This window comes from Biomphalaria glabrata, chromosome 1 (genome assembly GCF_947242115.1).
Source record: "Biomphalaria glabrata chromosome 1, xgBioGlab47.1, whole genome shotgun sequence".
Taxonomy (NCBI): Eukaryota; Metazoa; Mollusca; class Gastropoda; family Planorbidae; genus Biomphalaria; species Biomphalaria glabrata.
In genome coordinates, this window is record NC_074711.1 from 76815247 (window position 1) to 76826566 (window position 11320).

The 11320-nt window shown below is 32.8% G+C and overlaps 1 protein-coding gene across 4 annotated transcripts; it reads left to right on the top strand.

Annotated features, from left to right (window-relative positions):
- Positions 1-1061: 1061 nt before the first annotated feature.
- Positions 1062-10727, top strand: LOC106078677 (uncharacterized). 4 transcript variants are annotated; one of them, XM_013239658.2, is made up of 4 exons: positions 1062-1296; positions 5292-5359; positions 5467-5626; positions 6135-10727. In XM_013239658.2, exons 3-4 carry the CDS (start codon positions 5533-5535, stop codon positions 7208-7210), a joined length of 1170 nt encoding a protein of 389 aa, XP_013095112.2. In that variant the 5' UTR covers positions 1062-1296; positions 5292-5359; positions 5467-5532; the 3' UTR covers positions 7211-10727. The 4 variants fall into 4 exon arrangements, with proteins under 4 accessions (XP_013095112.2, XP_013095111.2, XP_055871678.1 ...); XM_013239657.2 differs by lacking the exon at positions 5292-5359; XM_013239660.2 differs by lacking the exons at positions 1062-1296; positions 5292-5359 and adding an exon at positions 1320-1337.
- Positions 10728-11320: the final 593 nt, after the last annotated feature.

The window sequence follows — 11320 nt, forward strand, 5'->3', positions numbered from 1 at the left end:
AGATTATTTATCAAGCTTTGAAAAGTGAAAAACATCGGCATCATCCTACCCTCGGGAGGTGTTATAATGTGGGCACTCTTACAATGTAAATGGGCCGTTAATGAGAGACACATTTTTTTTTCAAAAAAAGGTGGAGCGTACCTATAAAGTTCAAGGGTCAGAATAAAAGTGTATAGTTGGGGGGGGGGGGGTCGTTGTAATGAGGGCCTACCATTAAATAACTATAAAGGTCCTATTGTAGTGTTTTAGGCCTACCCAGCATAGGAAACAATTCAATCAAGTTTTCAATCAATCAAGTTTTAATGTAGGCCTACCGCTAGGCGGTATGTATGCTAATTTAACACGCGATGAGAATTAATATAGCCTATGTTACTATCCAGTGAACGAAATTGATGGACTATTTGTCAATGAGCCATTTGTCGTGTGAACTAATTGACAGTAAGCCATATTTCAAGTTTGATCCAATTGTCGGGTGAACGAACTGTCTGTAAGCGAGTTGTGTTTCCAGAATCACCTTTCTTTACCCCCCCCCCCTTTTTTTTTCCCCATTGTAACAAATCGTAACAAAATTCACTCCCACCCCCTTTTCCCGGTAGAGTAACATATAACAAGAAAATTCGAATTTCACAAAGACTTATTTATTAATTATCATTTTCCCAAAGCACATTTTTCATCATGATTTCGATAGAAATGAAGTCGAAGTATCACGCATTCATTTTTCCCCCCAATATTGTACATACCGTATACTATCTATTTTATATGGAGTGGCCGCCGGAAAACCCCTGGACTTGGGAAAACCCCTGATGTTAACTATTACTTTTTTTTTTTTTTAAACCTGTGGTAGATGTATATCCCTCCCTCGAAAGTGAAAGGACCACTGTACCTGTTATTTCCTTTTAATATTTTAGTTTTGTTTTATTACGCTACAAATCTTCAGACCCCCCTCTCACTTGTAACAAATCGTGAAAACAAATTGTTATACCTCATATCCCCCTCTTTTAGATGTTACGTAACATCTTTTCTTAGTTGCCTAGTTGGCAACACTTGAATTGCCAACATTTGTTGTGATAAAAATCTGGCTATATTGTTGGTCCCAGTATCATACACTGTATTATACTGTAACTAATGACTATAATTATAATCTATTGTCAATAGTATTGATATTAATTAAATCATAATATCAAGATCATGGATAGTATCAGGAAATTGGTCAACAATAATAGAATAATTTTTTTACAAACGATGGACACTTTCCTTTTTATTAATGCATTTCCAGGTCTTCATCCATCAAAAAGAGTACGGCACGGTCTTAGTCTTAATAAGTTAATTAAGTTAAAGTTAAGTCTTAGTCAACTTACTTTTTTACTTAGTGAAGTTAGTTTTAGCCCACTTAGACTGACTATGTCTAGAGCAGTGGTTTTCAACGGGGGCGCTATCGCCCTCTTGGGGGCGTTTTCGAGATTTTGAAGGCGCTGGGAGTTAAAGTGGCGGTAGGGGGGCATGGACCTCCAAATCTTGCAAATTGCTTTTTGACTCTGTAAATTTTCCACCCCATAAATATAAAGCTTTACTTTGTAAATCGACCTATTGCATTTTTAGAGATCCAGTATCAATTTCAAATGGATCAATGTGGATAGTGTTACTATTTGTGTTGAGAGGATTTACTAGGAATGCTAGAATGGTTTTGTCGGTTTTGAACTGCTCAAATCTATCAAGAAATTCATCTTTGATTTTTTAAAACTGTGCTCAACTAATTCGTGTCAAAAGTAGCTCTGATTTTATTGCGATACTGCTTTAGATATTGAAAATGAAGTAACTTACAGCTCTGAATATCTTCTGTAAAAAGAATTAATTTTTCTTCAAAACAAACCAATTCTTCTACCAAAACATGGGCTGGGTTTCCCTTTCCTTGCAGTTTTAGATTCAGCTCATTTAATTTCTGTTATATCAACCATAAAAAAAAATAATTGAAATATTTGTCATTGTCTATTACAGGGAGATTAATGCCTTTATCATTTAGGAATGTATTTATTTCAATCAAGCACAAAGCAAAATGTCTCAACACCTTAGCTTTGGAAATCTATCGCACTTTATTGGAAAGAAGGAGCTCGGAATACTGAGTCTTCATTTCGTTTCAGAATTCTTTAAACTGACGATGGTAAAGTGCTTTTGACAAGATGCTGTTAACAATCTTGATTACCAAATTCACGACCTCAACTTTTTTTGGTTTGAATCGATTTGGACACAAAGCGCTTCTTGGTGCATTATTCAGTGAAATAATTATTTTGCTCCGACGAATCGTTGTTGCCCTTTTATTTTTTCATGTCATACTTCTGGCTCTATCAGTTGCTATTTAAATGATTTTATTTAAATCTATCTTATTGTTTTCAATGTATTTTTGTACTGCATGCACTATATCTTCTCTAGTTTGTCATGAGAGTGGTAGCAATCCTTGAAGTTCTTCTTTTGGACCTTGGGAAGACATATATATACCTAACAAAAAAGGCAACTTGTGCCGTGTCTTTATGTCGCAAGACTAACAAGTGATAGGACAAAAGAAAGTTGAATATCTTCCACCTGTAAATATGTTACATTTGAAGACATTTTATATATTCTATAGATCTTGTACTGTTTTAGCAGATAATGGCAAATCTTTGATTTTTCAAGATTTCTGGTTTGTTTTTGAAATCATGAAGAAGTATTTTCTTCAGATGCACGTAGAAAGCAGTCTTTCACATTTTCACCATCTGTAAATGGTTGGCCTTTTTGTGCAATTTCTAGTGGTGCCGCTAAGCTTGCCAGATTAGCATTACTTGTAGAGTGCTTCTAAGTTTGAGAAGATAATCGCTTCGTACTCATTTACTTGAAACAACAAACTTTACGCCACAGCCAAAGCGCATGGTGAAGACGCCAATTCATCTTGTGTCAAAAGCGAATTGAAACCTACAAAGAAACATCCGACGATGGCATCATTCGAGTACTTCTGACGGACTGAAAATATTGATGACGCTTGTAATGGGGGAATCAGTGCCTAGTCCTTGCCAAACGATGCTGAACTATTTAAAAATTGTTTCGATAAAATAAATAATATTTGCGTATGGAACTAAAGAGCTGCAGCTTCATACCCAAAGAGCCGCATGTGGCTCATGAGCGCAGGTTGCCGACCCCGGTCTTATCTCTTAGTCTTAAACGTATTGATATTCACTGCCATATTGTTCTAGATCTAGCTATACATATTTATCTAGAATTCTAAATCTAGATCATGAATCTATTCATGACTATAGCCATAGCTACTAAGATTTTTTCATTAGAATAGATTGGATCTATTTTTCTAGATATTCAGATTTGGTCTACTAGATTCTAGAATAGATCTAGATCTAGAATCTAGTCAATCTAGTCAAATCTATATAAAAGTATATATCATGAAACTGTTACACTTAAGTCTAGTCAGTCTAGTCTAGATCAAGGCTATCACCAAATCATCATCTACTGAGAAACGTTTAATAGAAAATGATTGATGAATTAGATTGAGGTCATCTCAGTAAAGATTTTATGAATGATTGAATGAGAATGATATAACTTAATAGTCACAAATATTTTAGAAGCAAAACAAAATTTACAGATTAGCACCTTGATTAGTAGATAATATATAATAGACTTTACTTAATATTGGCCAATATAGGCCAATATTATATCTAAAGTGAGTAATATATATATATGTATTTATATTATAATTTATATTCTGTATAATCTAACTAATAACTAATGCCTTAAAAGCCCAGTGTGGCATTGGCATTGCCATTGGCTTAAAGATCCACTTTTCGCAAACAACTTTTTAAAACCTGTGTATCTGTATCTGTGCATGAGAGTGAATCACACTTACAAGGAAGCTTCATTATGCAGTTTTATTGCTGAACATTCTCTCTAAACTTTAAAGGATTGCTAATCTGGTTGCTATTGATGAAGAACTCAGCAAAGATTCAACAGCTTTCTCACAGTTGCTTTTTTATTTTTTATAAGCATTTTTAGTAGATACAGAGTAGTGTTTCTTTTCATTTACAGTTTAATGACCAGTGAAACAAACACACTTTTGAAGCATTTGACAAACTCAAGGATGTTTTGATTTTCAAACACATTCATTTTATAGTTGTTTGAGAGATAAGTTGTTACAACACTAGTATTAATGAATGTTCAGACTGCCTGCATCTCTGTAAAAAGCTTTCAAAGTCCTCTCATCTAAATATATAAATAATAGTGCCTTAAATTGCATGCAGTATAGTTCATGCAGTGTAAATAATATGTAACATTATAAGATATTATATTATATTAACTATAGTTAATTCTATATAATTTAAAAAGAATTCAACACCTTCTTATTTAAGTCACCTTGACATGCCATTTAAAAAATGCTGATGTATGAAATTTTATAACATTTTTGCTAAAGCTTTTCCCATCACTCCTTATGGGATATTGCACGTACATGCTCCATTTTCCTACAATTCAGACACATTTATTTTATTTTAAAAGATTGTTTTATCATGTGTCAAAGTAATCTGGTGTAAAACCATCATTTTCATTATCTGCACCCTTGGCTAATGAATGTCAAAAAGACCACCAAATCTAAGTAGCCATTTAATTATCATCCATACCAAAAGTGGTAATAAAATAGTTGTAAAATAATAATAAAAAAGCAAAAAAGCTTGTATTAATGTTGATCTATATTTATTCTTGAATATAGTCTGAGTAAAATGATAAAGAAGTTATCCATCCACCTCATTGCTTAACACCAGAAAGAAAAATTTAAAAAAAAATTGAAAACCAAGTTAATGGACTTCCCAGTACATGAATCTCTTCAGGCAAAGTGATCAACAAGCAGAAAGACTTATTGGTTAACTAGATTGACTTATATTTATTGTCTTGTTTCATTGTTTATCCTGATAAATGGTAATTGTAAATTTAAAGAAGAAAGATTCAGCTGACTATACATGTGTACAATTAACACATTTGTAGGACAGTGCAATACTGTGTGCTTTAAATATGTCACAAACACTTACTTTGTTGTCAGTTGTATTGCAGTTATAATACTACATTGACCAACCCTAGCACCAATACCGGATGAGGTGAACGCAGTGCAGGAGCATCTGATCGCCACTCCCAAAACAGAATATTGCTGATGAATAGTGTTCCCCATGTTTTGTTTTTTTTTGCAGCCTAAGGGTTAGTGGTTACTTGAATCACTCAGATCCCTGCCTGCATATGATCATTTATGTTCATCTCATTCTGTATTGCAGCTGCTAGATGGAGTTAACTGCTTACACATTCACCAACAGATAAGTTATTGCTAATGCCTTAGGCCAAGGTGAAGTCAGAAACATCTTTAAACCTAAAGAGGTTATCAGTTATGCATTTTTAATTTTTTTTACTAAATTCACTATAACTAATTAGCATGTATTTGTAAAATTGCAGACAGAATTGAACGCTCGTTTAAACGCTACAGGTGATTCTAATGCCAATTCTTATCTTCTTGATGCCATGTTGAAAGTGGACGATTTTCCTGAAAAGTTCATTAAGTTTTGTGATGACCATGACTGCTGCACTAATCTTAGAAATCTTATATCGGAAGAAAGTATTAATTTTTTAAAACTCTTATATTTTTTTTTTTTTTTGTATTATCAAACACAAAAATTAAGCAAAATTTTTTTAATCATTTGCTTAGGTTCCTAATAAATAATAAAAAAAAACATCTTTCAATCTCTTTTATTCCTCCATTCTTTTTCCCTTGACTTTGTTATAGGGCATTTCCCCCAAAACTCTAGGCATGCATTAATGTGCAACAGGAATTTGGTGCCCCGACAATTTGATTTGATTATTTCTTACAAGGAGTAATCCTTTTTTTTTTAAAGCAATTTCATAACTTTTCATAAAATTGTCTATCCATTGATCCGTTCTAGCTGAAAACGTCCTTTTGAAGTATGTTTGCTTAATTATTCTTTTAAAAAGTTTGAAATGTCAAAAGTTTATGGATATTATATTCAAATGTAAAAATTAGACATAGATCAGCTACATTTTTTATTAGCTATTAGCTAAATCTACATTGTATATATTTTGAAAGAATGCATGTTTTCTTTTTATAGTGCACAGAATTTCATCAAGACTGAATTCTACATCTGCTCATACATGCTCATTTAATTCAAGAAAAATTTCTAGTGAAGCTTCTAATGGAGAGCACACTCAAGCCACTATGGCCATTCCTAGACATAGTGAACAGGAAAATAATTTAAATCAGAATGAAATAGCTTGTGAAATGAATTTAGATGCTGAACGCAATATGAAGGAAGAACTAACAATGCCTAGCTATAATGAAGCTCTTGTCCTTCAGGAGAAGGATCATAATAAACTAAATGAAGAAGCTCCATGCACTTTGATGGCAGGTTTAAATAATAACAGCCAAGGTGCTAATAAACCTTCAATGCTTGATAAGGAACTCTGTGATTTAACAAGTGCCGGTAGTCAAGGTTCTGATGATTCATATTATTTGACAGACTCTGACACAACTGACTGTGTTGAACCAAACCATGAAATTGATAGCCTCAAAGAAACTGTCCCAAAAAATATATCTGAATGTGATGATGACACCCAATACATGTCAACATTAAATGTTTCAGAAAAAGGGAACAATTCTAAAATTAATACTGCCATTGCTGCTGGAAAACTGACAAATGATGATGCTTTATCCAGTGGCATCCACGGGGAAGGTCTAGAGAAAGAAAAGCAATCTATGGCTGTTCTCAATATTTCCAATAGCTCAGCAGAAGATGGATCAAATAACAACTGTTCACTATCTGTGATGTCTGAAAAGCTGGAGCCATGTTCACAAACGGAAGTGAAACAACTGTTTGATGGACACTGTGAAGAAAAAGAATGTTTAGATGATTTTTCCACATTTACAGATTCTATACTTGGTGATTTCCCAGAAATTCTTAAAGAGACTTGTGAAGAACCACAGATCAGCTTGAATTCTGTTCAAGGCTTTAGTGGTACACCAGATGTATCTGAGAGAAGTGAAGCTGCTGCTTCTTCTGGTTCAGCCATTTCTCAGGATGAAGCTCCATTTCCACTATCTATGAAGCATGAAGCTTCTATAGTTTTAAATGTCTTTAAAAATATGGGACATTGTATACTCCAACACATGGTCAACAGTTTTGAATGAAGTTATTTATGCTAAAGTATACCTTATACTTTACTATGCAATACAGAAGGAAAACCAATCTTTGAATGTAATGCATAGTTATGGTGGGAAAAAAAGCACTTGTTTTTTCTTGGAACAGGTAAGATATTTTTAAGCCGTCATATGATCCTGAGAAATGTACTGCAACTACACCTTAGTTCTGGCTTCTACCTTCATCATGGCACTCATGTATCTTAGCTTTTCTTCCTTCACCTCCATGGTGGTCTTGGTCTGTCCAGTTTCTTTCTGTATTTGTGACTTTTATTCTTGTGCCAGTCTTAGAATGTTTTATACTTTGTAAAGTGAGTGCTATGGCAGCATCTCTTGTGAGAATTGTATTAGTTATCAATTGGTTGGTAGAAACTAGGTTAAATTCGAAGAATTTTTTTTTTATTATGATTAGATCATTCTTATTTTTGGAGAGAGGGTCTTGAACTTGTAGGAGATGTAGTTTTTTTTTTGTCTGTATTCAAAATACACAAACCATTTTTTCACTATATTATCCGCCTAAATATTTATAACAACATTCTCGTACCTACCGATGCAAAAAATGATTCAGTAAAGGTTTTGTTTATTACAAGAATAAAATTGCGAACTAAAAGAAGTAACAGTCCTACCTAAAAAAAAAAAAAAAGTTCCCCCTTTAGACCTTGTGATCAATAGGGCAGATGATGCAAACGTCAACAAGGACTTTGTTCTAATTCAACTAGTCTAGCACAGCCATGGAGGTGATGCTGCCCAACTTCTGGCTGCCTCAATTTTAGCTACAATAAAAAAAAGAGGGCTGATTTATATATATATATATATATATATATATATATATATATATATATATATATATATATATATATATATATATATATATATATCCTATTTTGTATCTTGAACAATGTTCTACATGGAATTTAGGCAGCCATGCATGGAAAGATTCTGAAGAAAGATGGTACCCGGTATCTATAAAGTAATTTGGCATAGTAGATATCAAATGCAAGGAGCTCCTCCATAATCTGAGCCTAGGTCAACTCTATCCTTCTATGAGAATACCAAAACTACATAGTTGCACCTGATCAGGCAGAAACATTTTTTATGGGATTCGGGAGAAAATGACAACAAAAGAGATTAACTACTCAGTAATCAATTGAGCAGTGAAATAAAAAACTCTACATTGATGGTACTTTTTGAATTTCTTTTCACAAATGTACATTATCAGAAAGATGGTGCATTGTCCTAACTGTCCTATATGCTCTGCTGTCAGAGAAGATGAAACTTATTGGCTTGTGTTTGAAGCAGTAAAAAAAAAGTTGTGGCTATATCGGAAGCCTTATCTATTCTATTGACTTTGAGCAAGCAGTCACTGGACTAGAAATCTTCAATCAACATGTCTATTGTGTGCAATACATGGCCTGTCTGTTTCACCTGACAAAAATAATATGGGTGAGAAATAGGCAGATAAAAATTGTCTAGCGAGATTCAACAATAATCTGAAGTTTGCTTTGGCAATTGGGAGGATAGCTGCTTTCTATCTTGGACTTAGATTTGGCTGTAGAAACACTGGCTAATGAATTACCTGAAGACCTTACTCCAATCATTTACTGGAAGATCTTTATAACAGACATCTTTATCATGGTAGAACTGTTTCCTCCTCTTATGTGGTCTGTATATCAAAGAACATTATAATTTGTACCTATTTGTAGATTATGATTTCACTTTGTTTTTAAATAAATACAAGAATGGATTAATGAAAATGGTGAAAAACATAATACATGTATAAATAGGCCAATTTGGTTAATTAAGGAACAACATAAAAGCAAAGTACATTATGGTGTCATGTGACATAACAATAATTACACAACAAATAGACAACAATAACTATTGTTCTCATTCATATTCCATATAGTAACACTTTTGTATCATTTCTTTTAAAGGCATAATATAATGAAAATTTTGTACCAAAAACTAAGGTGGTGCCAACTGGCATGCTTTGCTTTTTGTTAATGGAGTAACCTGCATAGGACCAGTCTTGTTTTTTTTGTTTTAAGTCCTGGACATAATGATTTTCTAAGATTTTTTGTAAATAATCATTTAGTGTACTTGATTTGTTGCAACAATATTATAAATAATAATTATATTATTAAATATTGGTATTGGGTTAAATATGTTTTTTATTTTGCTGTGTCCTCCAATCATTTGTAACTAACCCTAACTTGACTTGTTGATTTATTATTTCTATGTTAGAACACACAAAATGCCATTGTTAAGAATCTGGCATCACTTTTTTTTTAACTGCCTCTATTCTTGCAATGTAACTTCAGACATAATTGTTATTGGTCATGTGATAAATAACAAAATATTAAAGTTATGCTTCCAAAACAATTCAGTATTTGAACAGTACAGTATTGAGTTTCATGACAAAATGATACATTTGTAAGCAGTGAATTAGTTGTGTGTGGAGAGGCCTTGAAAGGCAAAAATAAAAATTGTTACAAGTACTTTGCATTTACTGAACAATATATGATATGTTTGTGATATTTTGTTTTATTTATTGTGCCATTTAAAGAACTCAGTTTATTGATTCATTACATTAAAAACTAAAAACCATGTTAAATTAAGACCTTGTGAAAGGCTTTATTCTTGTAAAAAATGTACATTAAGTGTACAGAAGCATGAAGCACACAAAGATGACAATCAACAGTTCAAAGTACAAAACATGAACTCAATACTGACACAAATACAAGTATAAACTGCTCATAGATGTTAAATAATCAATACCATGTTTTGAACCCAATTTAAGAATTAATTTTTTTTGTTTGTTTTTCAAATTGACTGATTGACATACTTTTATTTAAATTCTGCATAAAACGTTGTAATATTCCATTTGTTATTTAGATGGTTCAAAACGTTTAATAACTTAGTCATTTTATTTCATAACTTATAGTCTTTTCGTCACATCTAAATTAAAAAAAAAAAAAGGAAAATGTGAGTTTTTAGACATTGCCTAGGTCAAATCGTGACTGGCCAAGTCCATCATCTGTGATAGTCTTTAGTATTCTCTCCAAAACGTTTTTTTATTGTTAGAACTAGATAACTACAGTATCTAGGAGTCTTCACTTTAACTTGATCTTGCATTACCCCCCCCCCTTTTTTTTTTCCTTTTAAAGAAATTAAATAGGGAACTAGTTCCATGGGCTGCTGTCAGACTGATTTTAAAAAGATGGTCAGATATACATACATATGTAGGCCAAGCCTAGTCTACTATAGTGTGTAATCAACGCTTCTAACGTCGCATGGAAACGTGGTGAAAATCTGTTTTGGATGCGCTGGAAAATTACGCTATAAAAACATCAATTACTAAGTTATTTTTATAAATAAAAACATTATAATATAGTCATTATCTGTAAATCAAAACACGTATATATCACAAATTGTCAAAACCATTATTTGATTACCTGTAGTTGAAGTTACTTTGATAAATTCCGATCATTAAAACATCAAATCAAAACGGTATTGTTGTTTTTTCTTTAATTGGTATTTAAAAAAAATGTTAAATTAGCAATAGCATTACTTAATACTAAGGGTATAGATTGGATTACAATGTTTGGTGGCGATGGTTTTAAGTGCACCATTACTTGACACGCGTTTCATTCAAATAGCATGTATGGCCTTCATGTGTGGAACTGTTACCACTGACATGGTGAGGGGGGAGCAACTGGCGCCTAAACCAGTACGCTTTGGTTGTCTACTAAAGGAGAAGGGAACATCTGAATCCAAATCTCTGCTGCCTTGCGGCTATACTTGGGAAAGGCTTCAGGAAATAACCCGAGGAAAAATTAGGAGCTGGTGACACAAAGTGCTAGAATCTTTCCTTTGGAGAGGGGAGAACTGCTGTGTGGGCGACATCGTTCCTGCCATAAATAGTATATATATATATATATATATAGTGCTATTTAATATAAATATTTGAATATTCAAAGACTATCTTTCTTAATAGATAAATATGGTACTATCATAAAATCTTGTTAAGTGAATAGTCAAAAAAATATCAGGATTGTTTTGAAAAAGCATTTTTGGGTTCCAGTAACTTTCTGAAGAAAA